This window comes from Aplysia californica, unplaced genomic scaffold, assembly GCF_000002075.1.
Source record: "Aplysia californica isolate F4 #8 unplaced genomic scaffold, AplCal3.0 scaffold00049, whole genome shotgun sequence".
NCBI classification, from domain to species: domain Eukaryota; kingdom Metazoa; phylum Mollusca; class Gastropoda; order Aplysiida; family Aplysiidae; genus Aplysia; species Aplysia californica.
In genome coordinates this window covers 1,544,952-1,567,365 of record NW_004797319.1, presented here as the reverse complement: position 1 = coordinate 1,567,365, position 22,414 = coordinate 1,544,952, and the positions used below count along the sequence as shown (strand labels likewise).

General features: G+C 38.2%; 1 protein-coding gene across 1 annotated transcript in view; it reads left to right on the top strand.

Annotated features, from left to right (window-relative positions):
- The window catches only part of LOC101846195, a gene marked incomplete in the record, with an annotated part of 137,170 nt that overhangs the window by 77,098 nt on the left and 37,658 nt on the right, over window positions 1-22,414 (top strand). Inside the window, 5 exon segments of the mRNA XM_013079360.2 lie at window positions 3,921-4,116; window positions 4,477-4,586; window positions 6,987-7,088; window positions 19,554-19,699; window positions 21,474-21,598. Of these exon segments, the coding sequence (XP_012934814.1) occupies window positions 3,921-4,116; window positions 4,477-4,586; window positions 6,987-7,088; window positions 19,554-19,699; window positions 21,474-21,598 (679 nt within the window).

Genomic DNA, 22,414 nt, shown 5'->3' with positions numbered 1-22,414 from the left:
ATTATTAAACTATTCCGGTTCATTGCTCAAGCGTCTGACCCATCTATATGCTATATACAGTGCCAAAATCTAGAGCTTGGTCCTTGTAAACATTTTAAAGTCTCTTTTGGATGTTACTGGCGGATTCTCCTTTTAAAACAAAAAATTCAGTCACAGCTCTTTGCCTCTGACAAACCTCCAAGGGGGCAGCCATTTTAATGTGACGTCATTCAGGCAAAAATCAAAGAAACTTAAATTTTAACAGTTCGAGTTCTAAAGTACATGTGCTAATACCTGTGAGCTGAATCTCATATAATTTGATTCAGAATTGTGCAAAATAACGAACAACTTGCTTTACTTTTTGACTCAGCGTAGTAGTTGTATGATAGTTAATGGTAGATTGCCGAGTATTATTTATCAGGGAGTTCAAATTTCTGACTAGAAATTTCGTTCAGGAGGGACAATTTTACGTACAGACTGACTATTATGTTCATAACCTGGGTTGTTCCTAGTTTAATGCCAAAGGAGAAAATGGGCCCGAAATCAAACAATGCACGATACACATTTTGTAGTTTATGAGGTGCGTTTGGCTTTTATCTTTTTAGTTATGTTCTGCCAGAAATGGAATAAAAATCTGAAAATCTGCCTCGTAATTGACCGTTTGGACAACTCATAGAGCAAAATGCTTACCACGATAGTCCTGCTTGTGGTTGAATGATGTATCTGATGTGATAATAATGTGTATATTAGTGTCAGCTTTAATTTTCTTTTCATATTGAATTTTAATGAAAGTAAAATATAATTCAATTTCTATGCATATCTCTTTGTATTTTTACAGTCCTGTACAGCCAAAAAAAATTTCCCTCTGGGACAATAAAGTATTATCAGATCTCTTATCTTATAATACTGCGTGACATGTAGATCCGAAATATAACTGACACTCCAGTTCGCAAGACAAACCTTCCTGTAACTGGTAAACTATTTCCACTTCATTTGGACAAGACACCAGTGCCACACGTGCTTCTCCAAAATTGAGAACTATTAATGTAAACTAGACTGCAATTCCATGAAATTCACTTGCAAGAATAATGAATTAGATAATGCTCTCCTGCCTGCAAAGAATACTAAGGTCGCAAATGCTCGAACGTCAGGGGCTGTAACACAGGATGACAATGATGGAGAGGAGGGTAGTATGACCTAGAAAAATCCCTTCTTGTCACAACGAATATTAGCTGAAATAGTTTTGTCCGCAATTGAAATGGCACTAACTTATGTTCACTCTTCTTCTTCTTCTTCTTCTTCTTCTTCTTCTTCTTCTTCTTCTTCTTCTTCTTCTTCTTCTTCTTCTTCTTCTTCTTCTTCTTCTTCCTTTCTCTCCAAAAGTCCAGATTTGGCTGAAAATTATGGATTTTGAGTTATATGCATATTTAGCGTTTTCATCCTTTCCTACAACTATTTCACAGCATTAGAACCTCCTAAAGCCTTATTTCTTCCCATACCGGGCTTACTTGTCGCCTCATTTCCTCTTAAAGTCAATCTTATATTTTTTTTATCTCCCGTTTTCTCAAAACGCGGTTTTTCCATATACCTTTTTGAATAACTCCACCATTTTTAAAATTCAATCTTCATATTTTCACAGAATGAAGAAAAGATGTAAGACTAAAGATTTCTCAGTGGAATGTTTGATAGATCTATATGGAATAGATTTTTGTTGGTGGTGTCTGGAGTGTGGATTTTCACGGATTTATTTTTGCAGACTTGAATACTACCTCGCGAAAAATTCATGAAAAATCTTCTAATTCGCTTAAGAAAAATTCAACAGACCAATTTGTAGATCTAATGTTTGTTAAAATACCCGCGAAAAAGAAACAAAAAATCTATTTCCATAAACAATAAGTGCGGTATTCTTTACGTAAGACATGTAGTTGTAGCCAGGGAAACAAAACTTTTTTCTCAAGTTTGATTACGACTCCTTACTATGCTTGTTGATTGTGTGGCATTTTGTCAAATTCGACCTGTTAATAAGCGAGATAGCCTTCAGTTGTACCCCCCCTCCCTCTTAAAGGTCAGTTTTGAGTGGCTATATTCCGGGCATCTCTTAACGTAGATGAAAAATTTATTGTGTCTGATGATGAAGAATTTATTTAACTTTTAAATTGGCATGCTGATTGACTGGGTAAAGCAGAGCTTTAATACGATAATTGGGTGATTACATTTTCAAGTTTCTTATGGACACCGAGGTATTTATATATATATATATATATACATAAATATATTAATATATCATGTTGAAATCAGGTGCTGGTGAAATTGATAATGAAATCGATGAAATCAAGATTTTTTTTACTCGTTGGGCAGTTTTTCTGTGAATTTGCTGTTTTGAACCCAACACTTTTTATCTCCATTCCTGCGTGAATTTGCAGAAAAATGTTGATTAAAGATTCAAAATTGCAAATTTGAAGATTCCAAGGAAACTGCTACTTTGGATGTCACTAAACATTGTCGACCATTTTCTTTCAAACCCCTGCAAGAGGCGACCACTACCTCCTTCAATCGCAAATATTTTGACACATATTTGAGACATATTATGAGTACTCATTTCATCAAAATCGAGGAAAGTGTTCAAGCTTTAAGATTATTATTTTGCTAAAAAATTGTCTGTCTGTCTGTCTGTCTGTCTGTCTGTCTGTCTGTCTGTCTGTCTGTCTGTCTGTCTGTCTGTATGTATGTCTGTCTGTATGTCTGTCTGTATGTATGTATGTATGTATGTATGTATGTATGTATGTATGTATGTATGTATGTATGTATGTATGTACGTAGGTAGGTAGGCAGGTAGGTAGGCAGGTAGGTAGGTAGGTAGGTGGGCGGGTAGGTAGGTGGGCGGGTAGGTAGGGAGGTAAGTAGGTAGGTAGATAGGTAGGTAGGTAGGTATGTGTGTATACAATTTACAGATTTTAAACGGTTTACAACTGGGGCAATATCGCTTTTAACAGCAAACTCGTATCTTTTTTCTTCTAATCGTGGCATTATGCTTATTGGATGTACTTTTGAAAACCTTTGGTTCTAAAATGTATTCGCTATAAAATTAGTTTCTTTTAACCGTTTGCCACTAAAAAGTGTCATTGGGGAGCTATAACGTAGGTCATATGAGTACGCAAAAAGTCTGTGAGAAGAGAGAAGTTCTGAGAACAAAACCTTTTTTTTTTGCGTGACAGAGATTTATTATAGCATTTTATATGTTTTTATGAAGTTAAGTTTTTTAAAATGTAAATCAATTTCCCCCCCCCCCCCCAAAATATGATTTCGTTCAGACGGAGCTACTTATCACCTTCTAATTGAAATAAAATCTTTCATGAGAAATGTTGCATCTCTAAAACACATTTGACTAAACCACGGCTCACCTTGCTGTGTTGAAAAGTACTTGTAGAAATAACAAGACTGTGCATTGGCGTGTGAATTTACAATTATTCACTAGTGTCCCAAAGAATCTTGTAGATCAGAGCATATTCGATTTTCTTTTAAAAACTTTGCTTTTTTAATGGAATCCAGAATATATATATATATATATATATATATATATATATATATATATATAATATATATATATATATATAATATATCTATCTATCTATATATATATATCTATATATATATTATATTTCCTCTTGTGTCAAATATAACTAAATTTTTACTACATAAAGGAATATTTCTAAAATACAATATTTACCTGCGTGTAGCAGTTAGAATGATGGCTCATACGATTTTATTTACTCAGTGTCCGTGCTAATTGCTAAACAGCGCTTTGCAGCTGGCTGAATTGAACCTAGGAAAGTACGCCAATGAACCTTGCACGTGGGCGACAACAATTATTGCTGTATTTCAATTTGTTATCTATTTATTCTATTTTATTATTTCTTGTTTTACCATTTCTCTTCCCTCAGAACCCAAAGTCATCTCAGCTGACACTGTTGTCCTATGACCCTGACTCTCTGGCCCTGGCAGACACTAGCACGTTTGCGGTGACCTTGAACGACAGCGCCACACCTTTCACACTGAAAGCTAGCAACTTCTTTAAGATACCGAAGTGGAAACAGGAAAGAGACAAAAAAAAACCTTCAGCTACAATCATCAGAACAGGTTGGTAGCCCTGCTGAGCGCTTCCTTTCAACACAAGAGGATAATATTATGATCATATTATAAGAGTGTGTGAGAGAGAGGGGAGAGAGAGAGAGAGAGAGAGAGAGAGAGAGAGAGAGAGAGAGAGAGAGAGAGAGAGAGAGAGAGAGAGAGAGAAGAGAGGAGACAAGGGAGTGGATGGGCTATGGGTAATATGGAGCCGCGGTCTATGTCGCCACGAAATACCCAAACAAACAAGGTGACGATAAATATATACATTTAAATATGTTATGTATGTGTGTGTATCTCGCTTAAGTGTTTTCTTCGACCTATCTATCCGTCCCTCCCCTTAACTCGTACCACCCATCTTATTTTCCCTAGTACTCCTGCTGAAGCCAGTGAACCCATCTTTCCTCCCGTATGTGGTGGACGTAACAATAGAGGATCTCACCTACACACCCAGCCTGACAGCTACGCCAAAGAAGAACATGGTGAGGGAAAATTTTTAAGGATACAACATCTTGATCCTCTACAAAATAATGCCCCCGCCCCTCTCGTTGTTTTCTACGCCCTTAAAATGCCCCACCCTCTCTCTCATTGTTTTTTACCCCCTTTCTTTCGTTCTTTTCTTGGGGGGGGGGGGGGTATACTTTATTAGTTTTCTGCATTTTGCTCTGTACATTTCGCGGGTTCGAAGAGGAAAAATAGTGTGTGTTTTGCAAATTTTTGTTGTTTTTAAAAGAAATAATTAGGGCAGCTGGTCATATTGCCTGTAGGCTGTGTTTCTGATAGTTACAGACTTTGTTACATGTATGACTGCAAAATTATTTGTCATGTATATACAAACTTCTTCTATAAACTGTTTTAAACTGTTGGATGAAAAAAGCTAGTTTACAGCGGTGATTTGATTTGATTTTATTGTTTTCGTTGGTGCTGCAGCCATTGTTATCATTATTTTTATTATTGTTGTTTTGTTGATGTAGTTGTTGTTATTTAATAGGTTCATGCACCTACGCCTGTAATAACATTGTTTAGACAGTAATTGGTACAAATATTCAGCTAAAGACTACTGAATATAGTCTGTAGATAACATCTTGAACACTCCTACTCTCTACCTCTCTCCTCAGGTCGAAGGTTAGGCATCTTTCGTTTCCTATCAGAAATGGAAGTACAGGGTGATCAAACAAAAAAGCAACCAACAGCTGTACTACTTTTGTTGTTGTAAATATTTCCTCCACATTGTCGCTTTGTGTTTCAAATTTGAACACAATATTTGGTAGCCAAAAGAAATTTGTCTGAGATTCATTTTAGATTGTTCCACATTATAGTTTTGCTCTGTATAGCGCAAAAGAAAAAAGCCACTTTTTGCCTTGTCCCCATTTGTGTAGCCCTGCCACTAAAAGTAACAATGATCGCGCCATATTCCAAGCCACAGTAATCTAACAAGTAAACAGAAGCTTGCAGCTACTTTTTTCTTTTTTTTCTTAAGTTTCCTTTTCCTGCTGAGATCACAGTTCAGTTTAGTAAAGAGCAGAGAGCTTTTTTGCCTCCCACTCTTCATCCCCGACATTTCGTAAGTTTTACTCAAAAGTACAGAAATAAAGCTAAAGTGCCCCCAAGTCCTTCTCTGATGTCGTGGGTAGAGATGTTCCTTCAGTTTGAATATATAGAGAATCAGAATTTAAAATTCCTAGAAAAAATAACGACTTCAGGTCGAAAACGCACAGTTCGCACCCCGTTCAATGTCACAAGGATACATAATTCAATAGCCGAGTCCCATATGAGAGGTGTGTCCGCTGACGATTTCTGCGGGCTGGGACTCTCCTACACCTCAACAGTCCGCTTTCTCAACGTAGATCTTCACCTATGACAGTATCATTTTCATGTTCGTGAGGTTGACATGGATCAGAACATGACAATGTGTTTATGATTCCTAGGTCATATTGAAAAAGTGTAAACATTTCCTCAATGACATTTGGTTCAGTGGCAGATCCCTTCTTCACTTTTTAGGATATGTTAACTCCACAAATGCTGTCTATTGGGCACCTCACCCAGCCCCTTTAATATCTAGAAGACACTTTGTAATGAAAGGTTTACAGTGTGTGCGGTTTTAAACACTCATGATCTGGCGGGTCCTTTTGTTTGGCCACCACGAACGACGTCAAAAATGTTTCGAATCTAAAGGAGGACATGTAGAGCGCTGGCTCTGAGAAATTTAGAATAGCAATGTTTGTATTTTTATTTCTATAAAAGAAATGAAATATCGTTTATATGTTACAGGGATGGAAAAGTTAAACGTTAAAAAGAAAAGAAAGGAAAAAATCAATCGAATCGAGTCGTAACTTCCCTACCTCAAAGGATTTTTAAATGGCGCAATTTGCGTTTATGTGTGTTTTTCTTAAGATCGTTTTTGTTTTCTTAATAACGGTTTATCTTTATGAACTTTATGTCAATCAATGTCTGTTCAAAAATACAACATTCTAGTACAATTTTTTGTGCGAGATATTCAGTAAAAACAGTTGTACAGTTGTTTGTTTGTTCCCCCCCCCCCCTGTAATTTGTAGATCACCCTGTACATTATATTACATAATATATCCATTGAGATATAATGTATAGCAGCAGACTATTTAATCTTTCTGCTTGTCACAGTTTTCACACAGACGCGTTGTTGGGGTGTTCAGAAAAAAGGATAGAGTTAAAACGTGAGAAAACAATCAGAATTTAACAGAGAAGCGTGTCTTTGATATGAATGTTTCCCACTGTGTCTTCCTTAAGAAAGCTAAATTGATGCCTGGAAATTATCAAAGGGTAAATTTTGCTTTAATAACTCTCTTAGTCTCTGAGGAAAATGGGCCTCAGGCAAAGTCAATTTCAATAAACACTCCCCACAGGCCATACACCGACTGGTGGTACAGTCTCAGACAAGTGACGAGGTGATCAGACGAGATCTGCCCACAATTCGCATGGATGTCGCCGCCACCAGATACTCACTAGTGAGTGATTGACTGTAATGAATTAATATTATTATCTTTCTGCGCCTCTGTCTGTCTGGTCTCTCGTTGACCATCAATCATCCCCCATCGGTCTGTCTTATCGGTCTTACTTTGTGCATCGAATCAATCTTCGAAAGAATATTATTCATAATACTATGCTAAATTTTGTAAGACAAGGTGTAAAACACAGTTTTGAAAAAAACAACAACCCAACAACAACAAAATCCCAGCTCCAGAGTTTTTTCAGTGCACATTTTATCTACCGGCTTGTGATACATAAAGAAATGCCATATTTTCATCGTAAAATGAATGTACACCCCAGACACCACTACAAAAATCGGTTCCATATCAAAATTTCCACGGACACATATTTCTTATTACGTCTTCTCTTCATTCTGTGAAAATGTCATGACGATTGGATAAAAATGGTAGTAGAGTTATTCAAAAAAGTATATTATTATGGAAAACCCGCAATTTGAGACAACGGGCGATAAAGAAAAAAAAAGACTTTATGAGGAAATGGTGGGGGCAAACATGCTCGGTATGAGAAGAAATAAGGCTTTAGGGGCTTCTTATGCAATGAAATAGTTATAATAGAGACTGAAGAAGCTAAAAATGCCTGCAATTAATTTTTAGCCGAATCGGGACTTTTGGGGTGTAGCCCCCACCCCACCCACTGTTTAACAAACAAAACATGATCTCCATGTATAAAACAAATGATTTTTAAGACAATTATTTCATAAACATATTTTTCTCTTTACAAAGAGAGTACAAATCAATATTGAACTGAATACGCCATGTTGGCTGCAGGAAAAACCCCCGCCAAAATAGAAGGAACATGACGGAGGCATCTGACCAAATTTTCAGCACACTGTTATAGTCCGGAGAACACCAAATGGACAACTTGTTGACCTCATTACACCGAATCTAGGTGACGAGTCTCTCTGATATTTTGCATACGCCACCGAATTCTAAAAGACCTAAACAATCTCGATTTTTGTGCATATGCTACAAAATAAAGAGGTGCTGTCTATATAATCATAAGTAATTAATTGCTCATAAAACTCAATACCGCACACTTTTTCTTGCAAGCACGGTACTATACTATAACCAAACAATACAGGGTGTCGCTGCTGGGGCAAAGCCAAAAAGTTCAGAGAAAGGGGAGGGGGAAGGATACAGTTTGGTCAAACCCAAAAACGGGGGTCAATAGAGTGCTAAATTTGAAGCGCTGATGGGCATGTCACTGGGCACACCCCCCCCCCTCTCGTTCAGGTTTATAGGCAGAGCCCCACCCCCTCTCCCCCTTTTGCACTTACATCTCAATGACGGAAGATAGGAAAATTTTTTACTCCTTGCTAATCAAAATAAACTCACTGTCAACCACTAACCACTTGTCCGAAAACAACTCAGTCTTGCGGCGAATGGAGTCAGTTTTTAAAAAAGAAAATACATGTAGATTTAAAAAAAGAAAGAAAAAAAGCCTAACACTTATCACTTACACCCCCAAAGTCCCAATTCGGCTCAAAATTATGAAATTGGTGTTGTAGGCATTTTTTAGCTTCCCCAGCAACTCCTACAACTATTTCATGGGCATAAGAACCCCCCAAAACCACATTATCCCCCATACTGGCATGTTTGTTACCACCATTTCCTCATAAAGTCAGTATTTTATTTTTCTTTATCGGCCGTTTTCTCAAAACGCTACTTTTCTTTATACTTTTTTGTGTTTTTGTTTTTGTTAAGTGTTTTACGGCGCTCGCAACTGCATAGGTCATATGAGCGCGCGGAACACACCTAATATTTTCAGTAGGTAGGAAATTTTGAATTTTGCCCGGGTGGGGGCCGAAGCCTACTCTTATCGATTTTAGACCACCAAGGGATCTTTAACGTGCGCAACTTGCACACGGGCCCTCCGTGATTTTTAGCCCCTGTCCGAGAAGGCTAGGTGTAGATCTTTCCTACCAGAAGATCAGGGGTGTGGCAGAAAGACAGCAGTGAGGAGGAGCCAAGGAGTAGCAGTAGAAAGGCTGCAGAAAGATTCAGGAGCCCAGAGGAGGGGACAAAGGAGGTGAGGGGGTGGGGGCATTAAGTGGAAATGAAAGCAGACAACAGAACATTGATAGAGATCAGGAAAGGAGGTGAAAGGAGACAATTTTAGAGAAGAAAATTGTTTGGTCGCTACCCGGATTCGAACCCGGGACCTTTGAATGAGAGGCCAACACCTTAACCTCTATGCCACGAGAGCCCCCTTATACTTTTGAATAACTTCACCATTTTTCATTAAATCTTCGTGACATTTGCACAGAATGATGAAAAGATATAATACTAATATTTATCGATTGAATTTTTGATATATGAAATAGATTTTTGCTATTAGTGTCTGGAGTGGGGATTTTCACGGATTTTTTGCAAACTTGAATGTTACCTCAGGAAAAAAAATTCATACAAAATTTTCTAATTCGTTTAGCAAAAAAAAACAACGTAACATTTTTTAGATATAATATTTGTTAACACTCATGCAAAAGAACAATTAATTTCCAAGAGCAATAAGTGCGGCATTCATTACGTAAGACATGTCAACAAAATCCAATATGGCCGCCGTACCCATGGAAACATAGCTTTTTTCTCAAATTTGATTGCGGACTTTAAGACTCCCTACTATGTTTGTTATATGTGTGAAATTTGGTAAAATTTGGTCCTGTAATAAGCAAGATAGCCTTCCTTAACTACCGTATTTAGTCTAATAAAAAATCCCTGCGCAGACTGTAATTAAATACTAAAGATTATATAGAAAACACCTCTTTATATCAATTGTCGCATATGCACGAAAATTGCAATGTTTTAGGTTTTTTAGAATTCAGAGGCACGTGCAAAAAAATAAGGATGATTCGCCTTTTAACTTAAGTGTAATGAGATCGACAAGTTGTCCATTAGGTGTTGTCCAGACTATAACACTCCAGTGAGTGTAACATGTTGTGAGAATTTATAGAATATATTAACCAACATTTTTGTTCCTTTGAATACACTATTTAGGAACGACCAAAGACACATTTCTTGCCTGTTCACCTCCTAGCTGAAACACATCTTTGCCAACGACTGGGACCGTTCTCTAGGCGCACTCATTCATATTATATTACATTATATTACATCATATAACTTGAAATTCCATTATGTTACAATATTATGTTAAATTATATTATTACATTACATTACATTACATTATATTACACTATATTATATTACGTTATATTACATCATATAACTTGAAATTCCATTATGTTACAATATTATGTTAAATTATATTATTACATTACATTACATTACATTATATTACACTATATTATATTACGTTATGTTAATATTATATTATATAACATTACATTATGTAATATTATGTTATATTATATTATACTAGCTGGGCCCCCTTTCAATGAAAGGAATGATTGGTGCATTAACATCAACTGCAATGGAGCAACGTAGTACTTCACTTCCGGCACTTCCGCTGTGAGGTACAGCATACGCAGATGTGTTTCGTTTCTCAATGGAATAATCACAAAGGCCAAAGAAGGACGGGAACTTTTTGTCAAATACATTTTTTAAATTCAGGAAATGAATAGGCCTAAATTAAAAACTCGGGCTCCGTCATGGGGACCTATTTATCGTTTTGCAGGTACTTGCCAACTCTCGAATCTGTAGCTGTCGTACGAGGGCTGTCCCACGGAAAACCGGAATTTGGCTGTAATTTGAAAACTATTCAATATTTTCACATTCTGTAACCGCACACTTGTAAAACAATCATAATATAGTAATTTCCCTATGAGCACCATGATATCGAACAAACCAAATGATCACAACAGTTCTCCAAAGATGGCTACCCACTTGGAATATTGGTCAAGGGTAGAAGTGAGGTCTGTCTTTCTGTTTCTGACCGCAAAAGGTCTCAAACCTAAAATAATACACACTGCAACAAAGTCAGTTTATGGGCAGAACGTAATGGCAAAGTCACAGGTATATGAGTGGAGTTGTAAGTTCAAAGCCGGGCGTACAGATGGCAATGACAAAGTTCACCCAGAACCTTTTTTTCTGCAAAGACTGAGGACAACAAGAGTCGCTTTAATGAACTCATTCATACAGACAGGCGCCTAAAAATTCGCAAAACATCCGAGTCGCTAAACATTTATCAAAGTCGACTGTCCATAGGATAGGGTTTGGTGAGCTGTACTATCGAAAGGTATCTGCTCGATGGGTCCTAAAAGAGCTGACAGCTGACCACAAGACGCAACGTGTCGAAGTGCATCAGACTTTGTTGAATCGTTGTCGCCAAGCTGTCACGGAGTCTGCTGCTGTTGCACATGCTCTTTGGCATCGTTTTCGCAAATGAGACAGAATTTTACGCCGGTCCAATTGGAGGATTGTTACGTCTGGTGGACTACTTTGTATTCTCTCATCTCAACAGCATCGACAGTGGTTCTTTTCTATTCAGCTAGCCTTGAAGGTATGCTAGAGTTGCAGCTGAAGATTCTAGCAGCTTTTCAGTCACATTCCTGATCCCAGATGGCCGATGCGAGTGCCTTGTTGTGATCAGCGGTGGACATACTGTTTGAGCAGTGCTCAGCAAAAGATTTAAATAAAATTAGTTCATTTCTGTTTTAACAAGTGATCATCAGGTCCACCTCATTCATCTTTTTTCCTGAATTTACTTACTTTAACTTTTTCATCCTCTGTTGCCATTAAGCCCCGAATTGAGATGCAGTTAGTAGGCCAGCTCTTCAGCTTTCAATTGTGATATAATGTTTTCTCAGGGTTTCGCGACATTAGTGCTTTCTTGTCGTATTTCCATTTTTTTAAACATTGAAAATGTGACATCTTCTTAAACTCACTCTTTGTTACGAACTGTTTTCACTGTTACTAAAAATGGAGATACAACAAGAAATCACTGGGGTCGCGGTTTCCTTGCCCCCCTCAATCCACCTTTTGCGTGGCCTTCCTCTTCCTTTGTAGCCTGATTGCTTGGTGTTGTAGGCTTTCGAGGCTGGCTGGCCAGGTTACATACGTAACAGATGGCCAAACTATTTTAATCTCTGTCTTTCTATGAAATGCCTCAGTGAAATATAGCTGCTCTTCATTTCTCTGTCTGTATCATCTTGTGATGTTAAGGGTTTGGCGGAGACATTTCATTTTGCTTTCATGGATTTTCCTTAATGTCCAGATCTGGCACTGGTAGCCTAATGTTGATATGAATATTGAAGTTATAAGCTGTCTTTTTGTGTTCATCGAGATGTTTGAATGAGATAGTAGGGGTGCGAGCTGGTAGGTGACAGCATTGGCTTTTTGAGTTCGCATTTCTATTTCTCTGTCTAAGGACCCGTTTTCAGAAAAAGTGCTGTCAAGATGTTTAAACTCCTTCACCTGTTTGAATTGTTTACTATTGACATGGATTTACAGGGGACTATGGTTTCGGCTCACTTTCATAACTTCTGTTTTTGATGCACTTATTTTCATGCTAAATTACTCGCAGCTGTTGTTCAGTTTGGTAGTGTTATTTTAGAGGCTTTGTTGGTTTAAATGAATAAGAAATTGGTCGTCTGTAAATAAAAGTTTGGTTTGCGTCCTGCGTTATTGCGGCTATATATTATTATGAAAAAAAGGGGAGATAGAACGCATTCCCTGTCGTACTCCAGATTTTACTTTGATATGAGCCCATATTATCTCTCTGTGTGCAAGGCCATATTTACATTATTTGGAGATTATCTTTCTCATTTAAAGGTAAATCACAGAAATCTCTAGGAGTACATTATAGCGATAGGCAAATCACATGCAAAAGAAATCAACATTAAAAGAATTCGGAGAGTATCATTAATTCATAATTGAAAAATGTTGCTGCGCACCGACTGGCCTTTTATTTCTCTCCGGAATGGCGACACGCCCCTCAAGTTAGACACTCGTGATGTCACAGCTAAGACCTCTAGTTCTATTTATTACCTCTTTGGGTTATATTAATTCTATTTATAACCTCTTTGCGCTGGGCTGAACATCATCAAAGCTTGTCACTGTATAAAAACACTTATTATTAAAATTAGTTCTGTAATTTAGCATTATTCTTTTTTAATCAACATTTTGTCCATTAGGCAGTGATTGCCAGATTTTCAGCATCACTGCGCCCCATACTTTCTCGGTCCCTCCGACTCCTGCACTCAGATCAATACCTGCTCTCTTCCACTGTCGCTTATTGCTCTGTTTCGAACCCATTATTAAAATTTAACTTATGTAAGTTTTATCTTGCACGCATAAACATATGAACACACACACACACACACACACACACACACACACACACACACACACACACAAACACACACACATGCGCTCACAAGTTGAATATATTTTTTATTACACTATACTACGAAAAGCTCGCCCATGTGTAACAATGTGTACCAAGGTGATGTTCGTGAGCTTTCATATTTGTCTTTGTTCTGCCGGTGTTTTGCCCAAATACCTGAAATTGACCTTGAATCTACCTGAAATGAGAACTTTAAGGTAGGTAGACCTATGCAATAATGCTGACTCGTATTCGGAAGAAATAGCACATCAAAAGAATCTGCGAACTGAGTGATAGCATATGCGTTGGACAAGAACTAACAACGGCTTTGTACATAACAGATCTATTGACCACTCCCCATGAGATATTGGCGCGCTACAAAGAAGAAAAATAAATAAAAGATTTTAAAAAATCCGTTTTTGCTGTCAAACGTACCACCTCTTTCATAGATTCCGTGGAAAAGAACGTTCTCCCTCTACAAATTCACTAATCAGAGAAGCCTGAGGTAGAACAAGCATAGACACATTCAAGACACGCGAGTTTGTTGTTTTTGGTCTTTATTAGAGGGTTTTTTTTTCATTTGGTTTTTTTGTTGTTGTGAGTTCAGCATTCTGGGTAAGGGTCTTGGTTACACTATCTGTTTTTACCGGATGTAGCAGCGACGCTCTGGTGTCTTCATTAGTCAGAGATTAGTTTGTTTGAGTAGAGCGTGATTCTGAACGTCAATGGCATCAGTGTGGCAGACAAACATTCATTTATGTAACGTATACATTTATTCAACAAATCGAGTCTGCATGATTAGGCTGTCGTGAAAAATCGGACGGAGTACACGTGTAAAATGGAAATTGGTAAGAGTTCAACTTTCACATCTACAGGGTATGGTCCCTTAAGCAATTGGCCTCAGTCAAAGAGAAAGGCTTATACTGACACACCTATTGACACCCCTATTGTCGAAAAAATCAATTATTCAAGTGGTAGAAGAGCCATGAAGACATAATTTTCGTAGAAGCTTGAATAAGGCTTCTTTATCACTTACAGATTGGTTCTATAAGGTTGGCATAATCCTGACACCCAGTACCGTTACTATGGTAATCAACGTTTACTCAAGTTTTATAGATAATTTTACTACTAGATTTCTTCGATTCTTTTGATTGGGTTCTTTGATGTCTTCTGATTTTTACTTTCCTATTTTCCTTTTACTCTACTCTTATCACTAGGTCCAATTCTTTATCTTCGAAATTACTTTTAATGTATATCTGATAGGGAGCCCAATTCTTTTGTAAACGAACACAATATTCAGCCTTGGAGTCTCCGATTTCTTTCAAATGTCTGATGAGCTGACACGTTATGACTCACGAGCCTTGGCGTGTCAAATAGAAAGATAAATATCTTTCACATCAAAAACTGACGGGAACTGTTCAATGCCGCGCTTTCCTTGTGATCCCACATGCGTCTGCAGCGTGCCCAAATACCTGGGATACGGCTGAATTGACAATAATATTTCCTTGAAAGCTATCGATTTATTTTACAAGGGAAGACAGTGACTCTCCAGCCTCAATGACTTGCCTGCTAAAAAATCAATGTTTCAATGCCCCCTAAACCCACAGCCAACATGATTGCATCGACGTTTGGCGTTGTTAAGCCTACAGCATCTTTGCTCCCCTGTGAGCCAATTTGTAAAGGTTTCCTCATCCCATCAGTGCACAAGGAAAGGAGATCTAAGGAATGTATGTGCTCTTTGGCGTCCATAAATGGGAAATATACACAATGGTATTCACTCCTCGGGGAGCCAGAAGCAGACGGGAAAGCTGATTATTGATTTTAATAAAGATCTTCAAAAAATCCGCCATACCCATGGCGTCTAATGATTTACATACCGGGTGGTGGTTTTTCTTTTCTTTTGATGATTTGTGAGCTCAAGACGCAGTTTTCTGAAATATGAAGGGAGAAAGTGGAGATGATGAAAGTGACAGGACATTTAATTGGTTTTAAACACACACATACACACACACACATATTATAATACACACACGTATGCACACATACACACACACACACACACACACACACACACACACACACACACACACACACACACACACACACACACACACACACACACGTAAAAGCTACTTTACTCTGTAATTCACATTACTGAAGTTTGCGCTATTTAATTTTCTTCAAAGCTTACTAGTTTGTCCTAATGCAAAGATAAGTACAATTTATTACTGCAACAAACAGAAATTTCGATATGTCTGATCATGTCATGGTGTTCATTAAGATGTCCAGTGTTTTGAAGTCTAGTAAGTCTCACTTTGTTAGAACTTCCTACCCCCCCCCCCCCCCCCCCCCCCCCCCCCCGTTTATTTCACGAGGGTGGGGGAAATAGTGTTGGCAAATAGTCCTACAGCTCATCACAAGAAAGTGCGACCTAAGTATTGAATATAATGCACAAAATGCACATACGTCAAATTTAAAAGATTGCCTTCCATCGGAAGGTACTGTTTAAACATAGACGTGATTTGCAAGTCCCGTAAGTTTGATTAAAATATTGTTTGATTTTCGCTCCTTGTCCATATTCCCTTCTGTGCCTCACAGTATGCTGGTCAATACGTTTGTCTCTGTTTTCTGTTGGTGTGTGCTCCATCAGCCTAGACAATGTTAAGAAAGCTGCCAGACTTTGTTCTTTTTTAAAAATACTCAAAATAACGTCTGGTAGGAAGTCATGCTTCAGCAAACTATAATTTCTCCTCCCATTCTTCTTGATTATAGCTTTATCAACCTATCATTGTTATTCTAATATGCCTTTGACGTAGCTGGGAATACTCCAAGAACATTTTTGATCAACTGGCTTATACACGTGTATATTTAATGTATCCTTGGATACTCTGCATTTTTTGGAAACTTTATGTTTCATTAAAATGGCGGGTTAATGTCTAATTCAAGGTCCAGGAACTGGTAACGGCTTCCTTCATTTCGCACGTGAATGTTCTATACCTATAGATGCTGTACGTCTCCCAAGCTCACTGTTGAGGTTTGGTTTGAAGCTGGGCGTATTTCAGAGCCTGACTCGTCTTCTCTGGAAATATATAAGTGGAAATTGTAATATATCCTACGGCTTTGTGCGGTGAAGGTCACATACAAGCTATGTCTTATAGGTCTCATGCGTACTATCGTTCACAATTATAATGATCAATAACTGTTTCAACATTTCAAAATACAATTTATCATGTTACCCATTCAACAGGACGAGGGGTGGATGTGATACAGACCATATTCTAGTACCAATAAAGCTAAGAAAGTAAGTAACCAAACAAGCCAATTAGGAAAGTCAGATACAGTCTTTTTAAGCTTAAAGATCCAGAAAATGACAGTCAATTTGAATTAATAACACACTATGAACGGGTGACTGTTGGTTTGCAAGACTGGACAGCAAACAGGACAGTGCGGAATGAAATCTTGAAATGCATGAAACAAGTATTCAAGTAGCAATCGCAGAAAAGTTAGGATAGATGAAAAGTTAGCAATCGAAAACATACACCAGAAAAGGTAACTCCCAAACAGAAACATGAGACGCTCTGGACATATGGCATGAGTACGGTAATTTGGAGTTCTTTACAGTCAAAGCATTGAGCCAAGTCATCTCATCAATGAAGTGGAAGCTGTAAAGGAGTTAAACAAGGGAAACTCCGATATTTGGAAGGCCCACCAGAGGTTTTTGTGGTCTAGAGATGCGGTGTTCGCCTCTCATTAAAAAAAGGCCCGGGTTCGAAACCTGACAGGGACGGAAAATGTATTATTTTCTAGAATTTTCTCCTTTCACATCCTTTGCTGTTCACGGGACATGCTCTGTCACCTGCTTTCCTCTTAATTTTTTTTCCGATTCTCTCCTCCCCCTTTACCCCCAACACGTCCATACCCAGCCTCCGGGTTCCTCTCTCCTTCGCTCCGGACTCTTTCCATATTAACTATATGTCCCTGTTTTTCCGCACATCCTTTATCTTAGGGTAGCTAACATCGAACACCTTATCAAGAATAAGGGCGAAAAATCTCAGAAGACTCGAATGTAAGCTGCACACTTTGAAAATGTCTTGGTCATCCTAATATCGATAAGAGTTGGCCTCAGCCACCTTCCGGGCGAAATTCAAAATTGTTTCCCACCAAGTCTCGAAATACTCTTGTCAGAACAAAACATGTAGAGCATTTTTGAAATAAAAATATGGCTGCCTAAAAGTAAGGTGCCCTACCAATTAAAAAAACAACAACAACGGTCACACACGTAAAAATCAACTGCACTGCAGGTTGACAAACCCCTGAGGTCTAGAGGGAGAAGGCAATGAAAAAGAAAGAAAATAAGAAGACAGCACACCTACAGAGCTTTTGAAGAATTACAGAGTATCCGGCATGAAAGCAGTGCAACATTATGTGTTGCGTAGTACAGACCACTTGTGACTGAATTAAAAATACAGGAATTTCTACTGCTTCACAAAGATGGGAGCACAAAATAAGAGCCCATATGATTACATCATATTGCAAACTATAATAGTCTAACAAGCCAACAAAAATTTGCAGGTACAAGTTTTCTTTGCCTGCTGAAATCATGGTTAAGTTTAGGAAGAGCAAAGAGTCTGTTATTTTTTATTGAACATTACCTCGCCACCAGCTCTTTTCGTAAGTTTTGCACAAGGTACCGGCAGATTAATAAAGTGCCCTCAAGGCTTTATTTTATGTCATGGACAGAATATTATAGTCATTTTGGATCTATAGAGAATCAGTACCTAAATGTCCAACGAAAACGACCACTTCAAGTCGTACATGTACCCTTTAAACATCACCAAGATGCTGATTTCAGTAGCCGAGTGCCATGGGACGTCTGTCCACAGACGATGCCTGCAGCTAGGACTTTCCTGCACCTCAACAGTCCATATTGTCAAGGCAGATCTTCACCTACGACAGTACCATTCTCCTTTTCTCGCTGATGATATGGGCAGAGGATGACTGCATGTTCATGATTTCTCGATCGTTTCGAAAAGCGCCAATATTTCCTCGATGGCATTTGGTTCAGTGGCAAAGCCCATTTTCACCTTTCAGAATATGTAAAGTCCACAAATGCTGTCCACTGGGCACCCACCCACCCCATATTGTCTCTAGAAGTCACTCCTTACTGTAAGGTGTGCAGTGTGTGTGGCTTTAAGCACCCCTGGTTTGGCGGGTCCTTGTGTTTGGCCATCACTGAACTTTACCAACGACTCATTCAAAATGAGTTGAGTCTAAAAGAGGACATGTAAAACACTGATTCTAGGAATCACAGAATAAAACTTTTAGTTCATAAGAAAAAAAAATGTTTCAGGGACGGACACAATAAAAATTGAAATGAAAAGTAAGAAAAAAAAAAAACCTCAGTCGTTTTCTAACTTTCCGTTCAAGATAAGTTGGTGCATTTTGTGGCTATGGGTGGTGTATCTTCTGAAAGTCGTCTCTGTCTTCGAAAATAATTTTCTTCGTTATAAATTTTATGCCAAAACATTATTTCTAAAGAAGTATTTCTATTAAGAATTATAATATTCTGGAACATTCTTTTGTGGCAGATATTCAGAAAGAAATTTGTAAAGCTGTTTTTTTTAAATCGACTTGTATTTTAAAATAAAATAGAGAAGTCAGACAAGGCTATATCCTCTCATCCCATCTTTCTATACATATACAGAGGACATTACGAGAAAATCAAACATAGATGGCTTTTATTTCGAACAAGCTTCATAATACTGGTGGGTTATGTAAGTTGTCTAGTTGGTTGTTGAAAGACAATTGCTGATGAGTTCTTGAAATAGAACGCGAAGAACTAAATGAAAAGAAAGGCCAAGCAATCAGCCACAATCACTGTAACGGATCATGCGCTTGTTTATTTTTATGAAAAACTGATCGATTGATTGGCAGGTGGGTTAGCTGAATACTGATTTTTTATTTCAGTTAGTTGGTATTCAATAGTTGTTTTGTCGGTTCGATGGTTTCATTGCTTGGATAGGGTGGTTTATATTTTGTTTGCTGGTTGCTTTCTTTTGTATGCTTGCTTGCCTTGCTGGTTGATCAGTGTTGTTTTACATGTTGCCTAGTTTCCTGGTCTTGAACACATTGTCTTCTTGCAGGTTGTTCGGTTGGAGGAAGAGCCAGAGAAAGTGCCTACCAATGTCAGCTACCGCATAGTGACTTCTAATCCCGAGGCTCTCAAAAGGGTTTTGGCCGTCACCAACTCTGGTGATGTCTACGTGAACGAGGTGTATAACTTGACCCGGTAACGTTTAATATCTCAATTCTAATATGGGGTGGGGGGGGGGGGGTGGGTAGAAGGGGAAGGGATGAATTGACATTCACTATGCAAAAGTTCCTGGTTTTTGTTGCATGACTGGCTTCTATCATGAGAAAATTTAGATCTTTAAGCCCTTTTTAATCTTGATCTTTACATTTACATCCTTCTTGCTGGAGCTATACAATGAATGACATAAACACCGTTTACTAAATTAACCCCCCCCCCCCACACACACACACACATTCGCACATTCACAGACACACATGCATACATACACATATTATATACACACACAGTCTCTTCACCCCCCCCCCCCCCCAACACATACATTTTCTTTGTTCTCTTTCGCACTAGTCACTTGTTCGGTACTGATTTTGTAAATGATATTATCCTGTCTATTGGGACCATCATTATAGGACAAATTCAAGAAGGCGGGAAAACCATTGAAAGTCTTCAAATCGACCTCCAGTAACTTCTTTTACCTGTAATATATATGTGTCATTTCCCCCTCAAGTAAAAAAAACAATAACATTTAACGAAACTGTCCAACGGGTCCTCTGTTTAAGATGACCCATTTCTCTCTGACAATGGGTTGTCGTTTTGAACAGGTTTATGTTTATCCCTCTATCCCCCCTCCCACTCCAGTCTTAATGTACTACGACGATCACAATCTGGTGTCGTAGCTGCAGCTTCACTGTAACTCCAACGGTTTATGCACTCTAGTGTGGTAAAAAAATTCGTGGCGCAACTTATTGTCAAATATCTCCTCAACTATCCAACATAAACTCTCCAGTTTTTGCACAGTGGCTTGTAACAATTTGTCTCAACATATCAATATTTTTGTAAACATTTGTTAGAGGCATTCTTTAAAATTCCTTAATAAATACTAATTTAAAAAAAATCTCATTGGGTGCTGTCTACAGATTTGAAAAGGTTTACAGCTGGGACAAGTCCGTCATGTTTTTCTAATCGTGACACTGTGCTTATTGAATGCATGTTTTGAGAACTTTTGTTTGCCATAAAGTATTCACTATATTATAATTAATGTCTGTAACAAAGTTTGTCACTGAAAAGTGTCATTGGTGAGGTGTGACGGGGGCATATGCGTGCGCAAAGTGTTTGTGAGAAGCAGGACGTGCTGGGAACAATTCCATTTTTCGCGTGAACATTTGTTGTATTTTATATATTTTATGAAGAAAAGTTTTTTAATCTAGCCTCAATTGTCGTGGAAAAATATGATTAAGTTAAGACAAATTGATACAAACTGCTGTGCAAAGTATGGTTCACACTGATTCACTCGTTAAACAGATATTTGAGGATAAATTGTGCAACGAATTGTTGACCGCACTATAGTTGAAACATTGCGAAACAGGGTGGTTGGAGGGGGGGGGGTATATTTGTATCCTTCACTGCATCAGTACTTTCAGTATTAAAACGACCCAATTAACCCTTCGTGTTGTATTCTTTTGTATATTTAAAAAAAAGAATAGTCAATCCTTGTGTTGGATGCTTTTGTGTATTTTTCAAGAGAATAGTCCACGTGTTACATGTGTATTTTTAAAGAGAATAGTCCACGTGTTACATGGTATGGTCTATTTTGGAAAAGAATAGTCCTCGTGTTGAATGTTTTTGTATATTTTAGAAAAGAATAGTCCTCGGCAGTTATTTAATATTGTACAAAAAGCTAAAATCACCTAATGATTACATTGCCAGTGCAAATTGATATAAAAGAATGGCCAATACCTTCGATGATTTTCAGATATAAAGGCATCAACCCTATTTTGGCTGTAGTGACCAAAACAGACAGCGGTCAAGAAGTGGAGAGGATCGCGATTAGAGTCGAGTTGGCAGACACACTTCGTGAGGGACCCGGAGATGAGTGCCGTGAGTGGAGTAATTGCCGTTGCTGCTGCTGCTGCTGCTGCTGCTGCTGCTGCTGCTGTTTCTTCCTCTTTTTCTTCTTCTTTTTTTGCTGCTGCTGCTACAGCATCTGTTGTTGTTGTCATCGCTATTTTGCTTTGTGTTTTTTTATATTTCTAATCCTGTCTTTTGCGATATTGAGTATCATGTTCCCACTGATGTTTTTGTTATTATTTTTAATATCTTCTCTTTCTGTTAATGGCTGTGCTAATCTTGTTGTTGCTGTTGATGTTGTTTTTGTTGTTGTTGTTGTTGTTGTTGTTGTTGTTGTTGTGTTATGTGTGTGTGTATGTGTGTGTGTGTGTGTGTGTGTGTGTGTGTGTGTGTGTGTGTGTTTGTGTGTGTGTGTGTGTGTGTGCGTGTGTGTGTGCGTGTGTGTGTGTGGCTACAGAGCATGTAATTTGTTTTATGCCCCTCTCCACGACCACAAGAAATACATACATCGCAAGGGCCATCGCCCCTCAAACGTGTGAGGCAGTCCAGTCTCCCTTTGTCCTATTTTTTGGTGGTTGTTGGATGCTCTGACATTGTTTGTTCCTTCTTTCTCAACAACACCCAACTTGTCCTCCTCGAATAAATTGTTTCCATTCTTGCTGTTGTTGTTGTTGTTGTTGTTGTTGTTGTTGTTGTTGTTGTTGTTGTTGATGATGATGTTGTTGTTGTTATTGTTGTTGTTGTTGTTGTTGTTGTTGTCGTCGTCTCTCTCTCTGTCTCTCTCTCTCTGTCTGTCCCTGTCTCTGTCCTGTCTCTATCTCTGTCTCTGTCTGTCTGTCTGTCTGT